At 47.4% G+C, this 15,191-nt stretch overlaps 1 protein-coding gene across 23 annotated transcripts in view; it reads left to right on the top strand.

Annotated features, from left to right (window-relative positions):
• The first annotated feature begins 1,680 nt into the window (after window positions 1–1,680).
• ASCC2 (activating signal cointegrator 1 complex subunit 2) overlaps window positions 1,681–15,191 on the top strand; it is a 41,009-nt gene continuing 27,498 nt past the window's right edge. For 2 of the 23 annotated variants that reach the window (XM_067015147.1, XM_067015149.1), the window contains exons 1-5: window positions 2,003–2,134; window positions 6,104–6,202; window positions 12,128–12,286; window positions 12,651–12,821; window positions 13,778–13,907. In XM_067015147.1, coding sequence (XP_066871248.1) covers window positions 6,122–6,202; window positions 12,128–12,286; window positions 12,651–12,821; window positions 13,778–13,907 — 541 coding nt within the window. In that variant the 5' untranslated portion in view covers window positions 2,003–2,134; window positions 6,104–6,121. Of the gene's footprint in view, window positions 2,135–4,129; window positions 4,168–5,727; window positions 5,841–6,103; window positions 6,203–12,127; window positions 12,287–12,650; window positions 12,822–13,777; window positions 13,908–15,191 lie in introns of all 23 variants that reach the window. The other 21 variants (XM_059040890.2, XM_067015153.1, XM_067015163.1 and 18 more) reach the window with 19 other exon arrangements.

Consider the following 15,191-nt stretch of genomic DNA (forward strand, 5'->3'; position numbering starts at 1 on the left):
GGGATACTCAAGCAGCCCTGTGGAGAGGAACTGTGGCCTCTGGCCAACAGTGTTACCAACTTGCCAGCCACATGAGTGGATCCACCTGGAGGTGGGTTATTTAGCTCTGATCAAGCCTTCAGAGGAGTGCAGTCCCAAATGACATCTGATTGCATCTTCATGAGAGACCCTGAGCCAGATCCACCCAGCCAAGCCACTTTGGAATCCTTAACCCACAGAAACCATGTGAGATAATAAATAATAATTATTGTTCTAAGCCACTGAGTTTTGGGGTGATTTGTTGCACAGTAATAGAAAACGAATACAGTTGTACACCCCTCAACTCTGGGTGAAGAGTCAGTCCTACTCCATGTGGACTGACGTGGGAAGGATGGTTCTCTGAGGAGTAGTCAAGCTGCTGTGAGTGGGAAAACAGGAAATGAACACTGTGTGGGCCACACAACAGCTAACCCCAACAATGGGTGCTCTGCAAATACACACTTGCTGAAGGATTGAAACACAAAGGCAATACTGATTCATTTTAGGTGACTCAGAGCATCTGGGCCAGGTGGGACTCAGTCCCAGATATTCCTGTGCTGATTTTCTAGCTCCAACTCCTGACAGTTTTTCTCTTTAGTTATCCCTAGACTTGACTGATTATGAGCACCACAGACACTCGCCTCCTTTGCCAACCCGAATAATTGCTCTTAAAGTTGTTGTTGTGTTTCTTTTAATTTAGAGAATAGAGGCCCCCCACATTCCTCATACTTGTGTGTAACTAATACATGGTTTAAGGTTTCTCCTGTTAAAGTGGGTTTTTTAAAAAAAATTTTATTTATTTATTTGGCTGCATCGGGACTTAGTTGCAGCACACGGGATCTTCGTTGCAGCATGTGGGATCTTTCCTTGTGGTGCACGGACTCTAGACTGCGGGGGCTTAGTTGCTGCACAGCATGTGGGATCCCTGGTACCCCAACCAGGGATCGAACCCATGACCCCTGCATTGGAAGGCAGATTTTTAACCACTGGACCACCAGGGAAGTCCCTATAGTAGCTTTTTAACTTCATTTCAGTTGGACATATGATAGCTCAGACAAGGATGCCTCCTTTGGAAACTCACATTCCTCATTAATCTTTTCAGGCAAAGAAGAGAAAACAAAGATGAAATAAATATAAGGGTTAACACTCCAACTGATAGGGAGTCTCCTTCCTTCCTTCCTCCCTTCCTCCTCTTCTTTCTTCCTTCCTTTCTCTCCACTTGAGCACCTACTATGTGCTTGCTATTGTCTGTATTATCTCATTAAGTCTCCTAATGATGATGAAGTGGGTATCAATGACCCCTTTTGACAGATGAGGAAACTGAGACATGTTTAGAGAAGTCAGGTGTCTTAGTGGACGTTTTTGTCTTTTTATAGTTATGTTATTTAGCTCTAAAACTTCAGTGATATTAATACCTATCGGGAATGATGAAACCAATCCATACACTTTTGCCAGAAGTCCTATTTTAAGCTTTCTCTGTACCAAAGGCTGCCACACATTATTTTCTTCCAACCAACCACCAAGATAAAAGTTATATTTCCTGTGTGCCCAATGGATGTGATGCCAGAAGAAAAAAACATGGAGTTACTGGCACTTTTTTTTCTGTCCCTTCCATATCATTGGATGTTCAGTTTGCCTGAAAAAATGATGCCAATAAAGGGAAGCATTCAGTGTTCTGACACAGCTTACAGCATTCAGCTGTAGAATTCCTCCTGGACTTGAGATTATGACTGAGTAGGTTAAGGAAGGAGGTGGAAGCCTAGGATCCTAAGAACCCAGGTACCATACTTGCTTTTTCCAAGAGGTGGAACCATACCTGCTCTCCGCCCACCTTCCGTTCTCTCTGCAAAAGCAAGAAGGGAGCTAAGGGGGGACAGGGAGCGTGGTTTCAGCCAGGCTGTTCCTTATGGGGGCAGAGTCTTGCGGCTGGGGGCGTGGCCCCGGGCCCGGCTTCCAGGAGGCAGTTGGCTTCGGGGGCGGGGCCGGGCCGAGGCTTCCTGTCTGCGCCTGCGGAATCGCAGTTTGACCTCGGAAGTGCCGGTGCTGTGGGAGCTGTCATCGTGGACCGCGGCGGCTGTGGCGGCGGCGATACAGCACCGGCAGTGGAGCCGCCGAGGTGAGTACGTGGCTGGGCCCTGCCGGATGTGGAGCATCGGGCCTGGGAAGGGCCGCAGCCGTGCCTTACGCGGCCTCGGGCCTCCCTGCCTACACGGCAGGGCCAAGGGTTACGCTGCCCCAGGGGCCGCGAGTCGTCCCGTTCCTCCGACCCCTCCACCGCCCCCCGCCCAATTAGGCCGCCAGAGCTTAGAGTCTCGGATTCGAGGATCGGCCCGAGAGTGACCTTGGCCTTGGAGGAGTCACGATCCTCCCACTTCACCCCGAGCTTCAGTTTCCTCGGTGTTCATTAATTCGTTCAACAAATATATGTCCAGCGCCTTCTATGTGCCGGGCACAGATCTAGGCACTGGTAATACAAACAGAGCAAGACAGACAAGGCTCCCGCCCTCATGGAGCTTACAGTCTAATGGGCGGAGACAGTCAACGACAAATGCGCTAGGTAATTAAAGATATGACAGTAACTAGGGGAGTGAATACTTTAGATAGGGCAGTCTGGTAAGGTCTCTGAGAAGAGTAATATTGAATTGAGACCAGAAGGGTGAAGACAGAAACTGAGGCAGCAGTATCCCTGGGGATGCTCCCAGGACTTATTGAAATTGGTCAATATGGGGACCTTTCCTAATTTTTGGCATCTACTGCCCTGCTTGGCACTGAGGATGCATTGGTGGGGCACAGATATCATCATGATCATTGTCCTTATCCTTTTGGAACTTAGAGTCCAGTCGTTGCCTAGTTAATTTCTACTCATACTTGAGATGAAAACTCAAAACTTCCTTGACATCCTCTCTCCCTCAAGTTAGTTCTCTCTGTTAAATGCTGTCTTAGTCCCAAGGACCTTACCTGCATAGCATACTTACGGTGTTGAGTTTTACTTGTTTGTAAGGCTGTCTGGTTCATATCTGTCTTAACCATCAAGACTGTAAACTCTATGAAGGGCAGAATCAGGTCTGTTACTTGCCCTCCTTAGGATTCTCCAGGCAGGCTTCGGTGCCTGGCACATAGTAGGTACTCAAAAACTCTTTGAATTGCCTATTAACACAGTTAATTAACACAGTTTTTGCTCTCCAGTGGTTCATAGAAGGCCTCTCCTGCACCAGGTTATTATCTTCTCTTTCTGATGGTGTCTCTCCTCTACTTAAATGATGCCTCACTGCCTTCAAATGAAAGGCCAAAATCTTCAGCATAGCATTTGAGGCTCTTTTTAAAATGGCTCCATCTTTCCTATCCAACCTCTTCTCTCCACTTCTGTCACCTGCTCTCTGACCTTGTATTTTCAGCCATCCCAAATGTCTCCCTCTTCCTTCAAAGCCACAGGCTCTGAGCCTTTACTCATGCTTGCTCTTTGCTTGGAATATCCTTCCTTTTCCTCTTTTCCTCCTATCCTTCAACAGCCAGGTTGTAAGTCATCTTCTCAGTGACATCCTTCCTTTCTCTGCCGTGCTTGTTCTGGAAATTTCCAGCTACAGCTGTAACAACACGGAATGATAGTCATTTCCATGCCCAGGACCCAGAATGTATTCAGTTAGTGTTTGTCAAGTAACTGCGGAAGCCCAAAGTGCTCTGCTTATGATTGGGACTCGACTAATAACAAGAAGTGAACTTTACTGAGTGCTTAGTATGTGCCAAGTACTATCCTGATGACTTAGTACTGGTTACTTCTCATGTCAACCCTGAGAGCTTATGAGATTATGTACTGTTATCATCCCAGTTTTACAGATGAGGAAATCAAGGCTTAGAGAAGTTAAGGAACTGTCTCTAGGTCTCAACATGGGTAGGATAGAGCCAGGATTTGAACCCAGGCTGTAGAACTATAAACTTCTCTTTCAACCATCACACCAGCCTGGGTCTGAACTACCCTTACAGGCACTGGCTTGTAGGAGTAGATTTCTTCCAGAAGCAGTTGCTGTCTCTACCTGTCTAGGCCTGAACTATGGGGCCTAGAATTATAAGGGTGGAGAGCCGCCTCCTCCTTATGACTCTTTCCCCACCCTAGGTCCCCACACTGGACACTCCCACTACTGTCTTTGGAAGGTGAGTATGGAAAGGACTGGGCTTGTGACTTCTGCACTGGTGAACCAACCACTAATGTTTCCAGCTGCCTTCCCAGCATCGCTGAGGGGTTAGAAAAGAAGTATTATTAGCATATTCAGCACAAGAGACCCAGGTGCCCAGGCACAAGAGCTGGGCTTCAGTTTCAACTTGGCCACTCATGTATTTACCTGAGCAAATCAGGGCCCCTCTTTGGACATCTGAGCATAATAATCCTTGTCGTCCTTATCTGGGTTATTGCAAAAGGCTAGTAAGATAGTAACTTGATTGGAAGTAATGTATATACAACAGATGGTGTTATCTACATTTTGCAAAGGTGAAAGATGAAAGCTCAGACACGGGACCATGTGTCTGATCCACTATCCACTGAGATCCTAGAGCTGGAACAAGCCTCGAGGACTAGACAGACTGGACCTCTCTCTTTGCATCCAATGTGAAGATGGATATCTTCACAGTCTTTAAAGCAGCCCCTGAACCAAGGTTCCTTGTATACCAAGCTGATTCCTACCTCCTTACCTTTGCTCCTGCCGTTTCCCCTGCTTGGGACACCCTTCTTCACCTGGCCAGTCTCCACTCTCAAGACTCAACTCAGGCTCTCCTGAGCCTTCAGGCACTCCTCTAGAAATGCTTCTCCGACAGCCACAGCCCCCACCAGCTCAAGTGCACTAGACTTAGTACAGCGAATGGTTAAGAGCCAGCCTGCTTCACCAGCCACTAACTCTGAGACCTAGGGCAAGTTTCTTATCTTCTCCAAGCCCCTGTTACCTCAGTGATAAAATGAAGGTAATAATAGTACCAACCTTAGAGTTGTTATGAGCATTAATACATGTAAAGCAACTTAAGGTGTATAAAGCAAATTCATGCTGAGAAAAGCACTGAGAAGAGCACCAGCACATGAGAAGCATGTTTCCGCTACTGCTATTGTCATTATTATTATTGGATCAGAAGCTCCCCCAGGGCAGAGACCCTGCTTTATCAGTCTTCATAACACCAGGGCCAGGCCTAATATCCGAGATCTGGGACTCCAGTAACTCATGGGTGACCATGCCCCTCAGCTCCTCTGTGAGGGTTCAGGAGGTGATGATTTCCTCATCCCAACCTTGATATGTCTTCATGTCGTCATTGAGACTGTGCTGGCCTTTTGTGGCATGTCTGAGGCCTGAGTCACTTCTGTGCTATGATTCAGCCAATACAAATGTCCTTCCACAGGTTGGGCCAAGTTGTATTGAGAAAAGAGCGTTGGATGGGAAGACAGGAGACGTGGTGTCTGCTGCTCACTCTGAGGCCAGTTTGTGCCTCTCTAGAAAGGAGCTCGCTCTGGCAGTTTTCTGTGAATTCTGTTGACCTCCCTAGTCCTCCTGTTTATCCGTGTCCTTCTTCCCTGAAGCTTAGAAAGGTTGTAAACGCTTAACTCCCTCTGCAAGTGAAGAAAGGCCCATGGCTCCGACCCCCAAAAGACTTAAAATCTGGTTAGAGTGGTAAGAAAAGTATCCTCATATTCAATTGTTCATGAAATATTTGATGAAGCCACGTCTGTTTCAGGCCTATGCTTGTCACAGGAAAGGTAGCAAGAGAAGGTGAGCCCAGGTACTGTCTTCACAGAGTTCACAGGCCAAGGAGCGCACGGACCTGGAGCCATAATAAAGATAATCTAAGTACTTTTAACCAGTACTTCTCAGATTGGGTGGGAATATATCAGGAGTCACCTGGGGAGTGTTTTCCTCCTCCGCTGATAACTGCTGCTTTAGGCAAAAAAGTCACTTTGGTCTAGATTAGTAGGTACAGGAACCAGGCCTTTGAAGCCTTTGAGGCCAGAGGTTGAAGCTTCTCTCCTGGCTCTGGGATCAGCCCCAAAGCAGGCCCCTGCCCCCAGGAGTCTCTGTGTCTGCTGTCTTCTTCCCATCCATATTCCTTTCAGGAGGGTCAATGCAGCACAATGCCAGCTCTGCCCCTGGACCAACTCCAGATCACCCACAAGGACCTGAAGACAGGGAAGCTGAGGACTTCACCAGCGCTGGTGAGCCGGTGCCTTGAGGCGGTTCAGCCTGATATTATCATTCTTGCAATTTCAGAAGCAAAAAGTAAATTCCTTCTTTATCTGTTCTAGAATGACCCAAGGGCCACAGTCTGTAATTCAGTAGTCGGGACGCTATTAGGTACTTCCAGGCCCAGCGTAGAAGTTTCCTTTCCAAGCAGCATGAATTTGAGTGGTATTTTCCATGTCACCACCCCACACCTTGCCTGCAAAGCGTTTCATTTTGAATCAAAGTCTGATGGCAGTACTGACTCAGCCTGAGCTGGCCTAGCAGTGGGGCTGGCCCAAAGCTGGGTCTGGGGATTAGACCCTGTGGGAGATGCTCAGGTTTCGGATGGGCCTTTTTCAGAGCTGTCCCAGCTGCTATCCCTTTGGCGGGGCACACTGATTTCAGAGGTCAGTTCTGAACAGGCTGAGAAGCACCACACACAGACCTGGCAGGGCTTGTGAGACTGAAAATTAAGGAGGCTGTGAGCATGCCGATTACCAGCTGCGGGGAGAGATTAGAGCCACAGAGAGGTGCCAGGGTGCTGGAGGAGACAGACGCGGGGACTGGAGTCCCCATACCCCCTTGCTCTTTTCCCAAGAATATGAGCTTACTTGAACAAGGTGGGAGGAAGTATTTTCTGAGAGCTTGAGTAAAATTGTGGGAAACAAGAGCTTGGTGTTTTATTTCCTGCTTTCTGGATGGCTTCCTATGATTTCCTAACTACTCTCTAATAATAGTACTTAATATTTATAGAGGGGACTTCCCTGGTGGCTCAGTGGTTAAGAATCCACCTGCCAATGCAGGGGACATGGGTTCGAGCCCTGGTTGGGGAAGATTCCACATGCTGCGGAGTAACTAAGCTCGTGTGCCACAACTACTGAGCCTGTGCTCTAGAGCCCGCGAGCCACAACTACTGAGCCCAAATGCCTAGAACCTGTGCTCCACAACAAGAGAAGCCACTGCAATGAGAAGCCCATGCACAAAGAGGAGCCCCTGCTTGCCACAACTAGAGAAAACCCATGCACAGCAACGAAGACCCAATGTAGCCATAAATAAATAAATTAAAATTTAAAAATTAAATTTTAATTTAATAAAAATTTTAAAAATATATATATATTTATAGACCACTCGCTTTGGGCCAAACCTTTCACCTTTCGGATTATCTCATGTAAGCCGAACCACAGCCCTTTGAGTAGGCATTTTGGTTGTCCCCATTTTACAGATGAGGAAACTAAAAGTTCAGGGTCATAAAACTGGAAAATTAGGGGAGCCAGGATGGGAATACAGCTTGGCTGCCCCTAGAGCCCATACGCTTAAACTTTCTGCTATAAAGCCTCTTGTTTCTTTTTTATAACTTTTTTTTTTATAAATTTTTTTAATAGAAGTAGAGTCGATGTCCAACATTATATGTTTCAGGTGTATAACATAGTGATTCACAATTTTAAAAGTTACATTCCATTTATAGTTATTATAAAATGTTGGCTGTGTTCCCTGTGTTGTGCAATATATCCTTGTATTCATAATCTTTTTATGTAAGGGGGTTATTGATCAGAAAATCGAGAACTCTTCTGTCCAATATGTTAGCTGTTCACCACGTGTGGTGGTTGAGCTCTTGAAATTGTGGCTAGTTCAACTGAGGAACTGGATTTTTAATTTAGTTTTAGTTCATTTAAGTTAAAATAGTCCCATGTGGTAAGAGCCTACTGTATTGGCCAGCATGGACCACGTCTAGAGCAGTTCTGTCACTGCAGAGGTTCTGTTGGTCAGCGCTGGTGGAGACGGGTTCCTTGGGTCTGATTTCCCACCTCAGTCCTTCCCCGTGTACTGGACACCTGGGCTGCTAGACTGTGGACTCCTTGGGAGCAGGGACTGGGCCCTTCCCTTTGTTCTGGTTTTCCAGTGCCAGGCACGTAGTAGCTCTCAGGAGACATTCAGTAAATGAGTCAAGGACCCTAGCCACGCTTTGTGACAGGCACTGGAGCTACAAAGAGAAAAGACGTGGTTCCTGCCCTTGAGGGGAGAAAGCAGACTGGTAGTTCTCTGCAGCATGATCAGGATATGATGGAAGGAAGTCCAGGTTGCTGATCCAGACCAGCGGAGTGTATGGGTACGGGGAGGTCTTAGGGTCGTGGGAGAGCACACACTGCCAGGGACTCCTTCCAGAAAGAGGGGGATCCTGAACTGGGTATTGAGGGGTGAATAAGCACTAGCTGGGCAGAGCAATGGGAGGAGGGTGGACCTGGCAGGAGGATCTGAGTCTATTGGCCTGGACTCCTGAGAGCCTGACTCCTACACCAACCACCTGGGGTGGAAGCAGAGTTAAGGAACCCGGCTTTGTGTTTAATGTCACACAGACTTGGCCCTGTGACTTTGGGCAAGTTACTTAATGTCTCTAAGCCTCAGGATCCAAAAAAGGGTAACAGTAGAACCAGCCTTGAGGGGGTGGTTGTGAGGATTAAATGAGATGCCTGTGAATTAGCAGTGAACCTAGGACATAGTGAGCACTCAATGAAGACGGTGATGACAGCTATGACGGTGACAGTGGCATTATGAATGGGGTGTAGGGTGGGAAGAGGGACGAGCTAAGGAAGACACAGCTTCTTGATTGAGGGGCAGTCTTTTGGTTGTGCTGCAGGCCACCAGAAGCTCCTGAAAGATTGTCCTCAGAGGTGTACCCGCCCTGTATTTGTCTCTTTAGTCCCAACTTGGGAGAAGATCTCCAGCAAAGGGACAGCCATCAGGCTGCCTCTGCAGAGTGATAGCTGAAGCTAATGTTTGTTGAGTAGTTACCATGTAGATGCACATACTTACTATTGAAGATCCAAAAGAAATCAAGTCTTGGGCCAAAGAGAGTGAATGGGCTCTTGAGAAAGACAAGACTCATATAAGTGGAGCATTTGGAGAACAGTCCAAAATAGTTTCTTATCAAGATAAACAGAGCAGAAGTTTGATGGGCAGAGAATGTTCAGAAACTTCATGGAGCAAGTGGGACCTAAGCCAGGCCTGAAGAGTAGAAGATACAGTTGGAGCCTGCTGCTCCTTGCCCTGGAATCTTCCATGCCCCCTACTCTTTTTTTTTTCTTTTTCAGCTGCACCATGCGGCATGTGGGATCTTAGTTCCCTGACCAGGGATCGAATCCATGCCCCCTGCATTGGGAGCATGGAGTCTTAGCCACTGGACCGCCAGGGAAGTCCCCAGTGGCCCCTACTTTGAGCGTGGCATTGAAGGTCCTTCAGAGACCCTGGCAGGATCTGGTCCTTCATTACCTCCATGCATTCCTTTATTCAATCAGCAAATGTATTTGGAGAGTCTGCTCGATGCCAAGCACTGTTCAAGGGGTTGGGACTGCCGTGGTGAGCAAGACTCAGACTCCCTCCAGAGACCTGCAGGGTAGTGGAGGAGAAGGAGAAGGCAGGCCCTCCCTTTTATATCACTTTATTGAGGTATCATTGGAGGACAATAAACTGCATGTATTTATTTAAACTATACGATTTGATTGGTTTTGACATCTGCATACACCCATGAAACCATCACCATAATCAAGATAATGAACATTTCTGGACTTCCATGGTAGTCCAGTGGTTAAGACGGCACTTCCACTGCAGGGGGCATGGGTTTGACCCCTGGCACCCCTGGTCAGGGACGTTCCACATGCTATGTGGTGCAGCCAGAAGAAAAAAGATAATGAACATTTCTACTACTCCCGAAAGTGTCCTGGTGCCCCCCCCCCCATAATCTATCCCTTCCTCTGTCCCCTTCCACAGCAACCGCAGACCTGCAAGCACTTCTGATACAATTTAACAAGTGCTACAGTCGGGGAAGCACAGAATGCAGGTGTTGGGGAGCCTGGGTGAAACCCCTAACCTAGTCAGGGTGGGACTTGGGAAACTTCCTGGAGGAGGTGAGATCAGAGCTGGGGTGAGAAGGATGAGCAGTGAGACCAGGGTGACACGTGGTACCTTAGGTCATTTAGTAGGTCTGCAGTGTCAGGTTTGGTTCAAATCCTGCCTCAATTGCTTCCTTAGCCCTGTGACCTTGGCAAAGTTCCTGAATCTGACTGAGTCTTGGTTTCCTCCTCTGTAAAATGGGGAGAATACTGTCTCCCTTTGAAATAGTTGTAGGTAAAAAAGAAATGGGCTGGGGGACAGGCCTACTCAGCAGCCGGCACAGGGCAGGTCCTCCATGAGTGATGGCTTTTATTATCCTTCCAGCATCTCTCCCTCCAAATCCATCTCCCACCGCCTGGTGCAATCTGTGCCCTTTTTTTTAATAGCCCATTTTTATGCCTCCATAAAAATACTGTGTTTTCCACCTAAAAATCCTTCTCATCCTCCAAAGGCCAGCAGCTCAGATGCTGCCGGCCCTGGGAAGCGGCCACTGGTCCTCCAGGCACAGTTAATCACCTGTTGCCCTCTCACAGTCCCTCTGCCGGGTTTGAGCTGTCTGTGTTGTGCTCATTTGATAGCTTAGATGTGCATCTTCCCCTCTGCAGAGTGGGCTCTGGAAGCACGTGGATGCCTTTCTTCATGTGCGCAGCAGGGTGCCAGTAAATGTGTAGGATTGTAGGGAGGTAGACTCTCCGGGGTGTGTGTCTGTTGGGCGAGTGGGGTGAGTAGCCTGGCCTGAGAAGTGACCTAAGAGGTGAGATGTCAACAGACAAAGGCAGGAGGGGAACTCAAAAACCAAGGAGATGAAATTAGGGCCTAGAGAGTAGTTTTGAACTTGTTTCAGGCAGCAGGATTCCTTTTGTATAAATTCTGATTTAAATGGGAGGGGTCCTGAAGACTCACCTGGCAGGTGACCCACAAGGAATCCTGCGGACGCAGACTCCACAGTTTGCAAACTTGCGTTAGGCAGTTGGGAGGTGTAGGTGGTTCTCGAGGAGACTGACCAATCAGCTGTGGTTTTCCTGTCCCCTGTGGATTGACAGACCTGGAAGTGGGTGGATTGTGGTTGATAATAGCTGAGACGCAGCCCAGCCTTCTTCCTGTTATCACCTCCCCACCAGAGAAAGCAGCCCTTATGTAGTCAGAGGAGAAAACTGAGCTCATCTTCTCTTCTTTATGGTGAACAAAGTAAGATTTGTTCATGGCTAGGTAAGGGTTGGAAGAGAGAGCTTGTGATGCTAAGCTGAGACCTGCAATTACCTGATTAGCATCTTTTAAAAAAAAGTTGCTGAGGTTTTTTTCTGATTATACAAAGGGTATAGCACAGTGATATGTACAGTATGATACTGTTTGTGTCAGAAAGATGAAAATGGGTCCAAACAAATGCCTCATATGGGCACATTTTAATGTAAATACTTAGAAAAGGTCTGTGAGGATGCTCAGGGAATGGTGAGGGGTTACCTCTGGACTGACACACGGGCTGGGGGTATGGGCCAGGCGACTTACCTTTCTGTACTATTGTGAGTTCTTGAAAGAAAAGATGCTCATGCCTAACTTGTATGATTTAAAAAATAATTTTAAAAATTATACATGTTCTTTTTTTTAATGGGAAAATATAGTCAAGTCATAATCCCTTCCACTAGAGATAGCCACTGTTAGCTTTGGGGGGTTGCCCCCACCACCACCCACACACTTTAAAAAAAAATCTGTACCAGTGTGTGAATGTGTTAAATATGTGTACTTCTTTTTTTACTCCCCAAACTGGTTATATAAAATAGAGAGGTTTGTGTCCTGCTTTTTCTTCCCTTAACCTTTCCCCATGTCATTAAATATTCTCCAAAAAACATGGTATTTAATGCCCGCCTGGTGTTCCCTGGCTGCAACCAAGCCACCTCTGTCAGAGACACTCAGTTCTTTATGCTTGAGGGTCACTTGTTGGAACAGCCCAGTGTTGTCATTGCTGTGGGTTGGCAAATGGGCCCTCACTGACTAACCTCTGCCACGTTAACACGTGGTTTTTGGATCCGTAGCACCCCGAGCAGAAGGCAGACCGGTATTTTGTGTTATACAAACCGCCCCCTAAAGACAACATTCCCGCCCTAGTGGAGGAGTACCTGGAACGCGCCACCTTCGTAGCCAATGACCTCGACTGGCTCCTGGCCCTGCCTCACGATAAATTCTGGTGCCAGGTAACATTCTATCAAAATTCACGCTAAGACAAAGCACATGACATGCCATTGGTTGGGTGCTGTTGTTTTTCTCTCCCAGGAGATGCTTTTTTCTCTACTTCTTACACTGGATCCTTAACAGCAAATTGTGGTTTGGATTGCTCTGACTTGTATCACAGTCTTAATGATGTTTACACAACGCCTTCCAACACGTCATTTTTAGAAACTCGTGTTTAGCCCTCGGCTCATTTATACCTCTTCGGTCCCTTGGGGTTGGAGTGTTTGCCACAGGCCAGGGCTGATGGGCCGTGAGCCCTGCACAGTCCATCCACACGCCCTTGGGCCTCAGTAACAAGCCCTTGCTATCCTCTGTCGCCTGGCTTAGGTTGTCTTCGACGAGACTCTGCAGAAGTGCCTGGACTCCTACCTGCACTATGTCCCCCGAAAGTTCGACGAGTGGGTGGCCCCGGCCCCTGAGGTCGTTGACATGGAGAAGCGCCTCCACCGAAGTGTTTTTCTCACCTTCCTTCGCATGTCCACTCACAAGGAATCAAGAGTAAGCCCCGGATCCCGTGACAGGTCACCACCGCCACCTGACACCTCTGTGCCAGGCTCTCACCCCTGGGAAGGAAGGCTCTGGAAGTATCATGTTTCTTCTGTCTCCCCTCTGCTTTTATTCCCACCATTGGGGAAGAAATCTGTGCCACCTCCCTTATCCTCTAAGTCACCGGGTCGCCTGCTTTACACCCAATGTTTTCATCGATGGGGAGCCGAGGGCCCTGTGCCAGGTGGCGCGTGACTGTGCCCTCCTTGTGCGTCAGAGGGCGAAAACATTGATTCTGAGTTTTTAGAGGAACTCGTGTGTGCTTTTTAAAAACCTTTACTTTTTTCCTCCTGATTTTAAAAATAATAATGCTGTCTATAAACAACTCAAACATAACAGAAATATTTTGTAGATAATGAAAGTCATTCACAAAATTCCCTCCTCTCAAAATGACCACTGTCAAGGTGCATGTTCCTTCAGGAAACTTTTTTCCTTTCAATGGGTGTGTGTGCGCGCATATTTATTTTTAAAATAATATCTTGCTTTTTTAACTTGTTAGCATGGAAATTTTCAAATATACACAGAAGTATAATGACTCCCACGTACCCATTACCTGGGTTCAACAGGTATCGACATCTTGTTTGCTCCCCCCCCCTGAGTTTTCTGTTTTTCTTGGAGTATTTTAAACAGTCCCAGACATCATTGTGATTTACACATAAATATTTTAGAATGATTCCCCAGCTGATGGTTTTATAGTGAGCTTTTGCTTCTGTTTACATTAAGATGAAGTGTGACCACTGCTCCAGGTTAGTCCACGAGGCTCAGACATATCCGCGGTGTGGACAGAGCTTCTTCTGTTAGCCAGACCCCTGCTGATGGACCTGAAGGTTGTTTCTTGTGAGGTTGCTATTACCCTGCAACGCACATGTTTTTGGAAAGTCTCTCATCCTTTCGGCACTGTTCCTTAGGATCACTTCATTTCCCCCTCTGCTTTTGGAGAAATCCTCTACAACAACTTCCTGTTTGACATCCCAAAGATCCTGGACCTCTGTGTGCTCTTTGGAAAAGGCAACTCCCCGCTGTTGCAGAAGATGATAGGTGAGTAGGGCCTGTGGCCTGGGGCTGGCAGGGCGGGGGGGCACAGAGATGGCCCCCACATTCCAAAGGCGGGCGCCCGGATGAGCACAGGGGGATTCAGAGCAGCAGCAGTGGGTGATGCTTGGAAATGTCTTAGTGGACGTGTGTGTCAAATCTGAAAGAAGTGACTAAGTGGCGGTGGGGGAGTGGAGACAAAAATGGGCATTACACAGCTGCTCCAGGATCTTGGAGTCCTAGCATCAGGCCATGTGTCAAACAGTCGAAGGAGTCGGGGAGTTTGCTTCAGCAATGAGAGTAAGAACGGTGGCAACAGCTAACGGTTATTTGAGTGCTCCCTGGCGACTCTGCCGACGCTCCTCATATGTCATCTCAGTTGATCCTCCCAGTCGCCCTGTGATGTCAGTGGTGTCATCATCCCCATTTACAGTTAAGGACACTGAGGTTAAATGTTAGGGACTTGCCTGAGAGGCCGTGACTAATGAGTGGCCAGGCTGGGACTTATGTCACTTGGGCCTGACTCTCAAGCTCTCGCTCTTGGCCACTCCCTGCCTCAGGGGTGATGGGCCTGCCTCAGAAATGTCGAGATTTGCATTGCTGCTGAGAACAGATGGGGGCAGAGTTCAGGGAGGACCCTTTGGGGTTGTGAAGGGAACAGACATCAGCAGTTGGATCCCATCAGGAGGCCATGGGTTGGAAGGTTCACTCAGAGGCGGAAGCTTTGTTGGGAAGTTACAGAGGGAACAGTGCTGCAGTGGACTCGTCTTTGAATAGCTACTCATGGCGTTGGACTGGCATGGAGAGCTACTCACCCTGGATACCCCTGTCAGCACTCCTCACCCTGAGATTGTAGGATAGAGACTTGCAAATGCCCAGTTACAGAGCTTAGTTATCCCTAGAAATGTCTTTTTCCCTTCCTTCCTTCCTCCCCCCGCCGCAATAATAAAGGTAATATATGTTAATTTAGAAAATTTTGAAAGACTATAAAGTGTAAACAAATAGGAAAGCAATTACTAAATTCCGGCAACCAGAGACAATGATTTGGTGATTATTCCCTTCTAGTCTTTTCTCTTTGTATTTTTTTTAAAACATATTAGAGCATAATGTGTACGAAATTTCACATCCAACTTTTTCATTGGAACAACCTCTGGTTTCTCATTCAAATCTATTGCCTGATCATCAGTTAATTTCTTTTATTTTCCCCAGGAAAGACCCTTAATAATTATACTCTAGACAGAGGTTGGGGTGAGTGCACAAAAGCAGGCACGATTAGTTAGAGAAACAATT

This window comes from Kogia breviceps, chromosome 15 (assembly GCF_026419965.1).
Source record: "Kogia breviceps isolate mKogBre1 chromosome 15, mKogBre1 haplotype 1, whole genome shotgun sequence".
Taxonomy (NCBI): Eukaryota; Metazoa; Chordata; class Mammalia; order Artiodactyla; family Physeteridae; genus Kogia; species Kogia breviceps.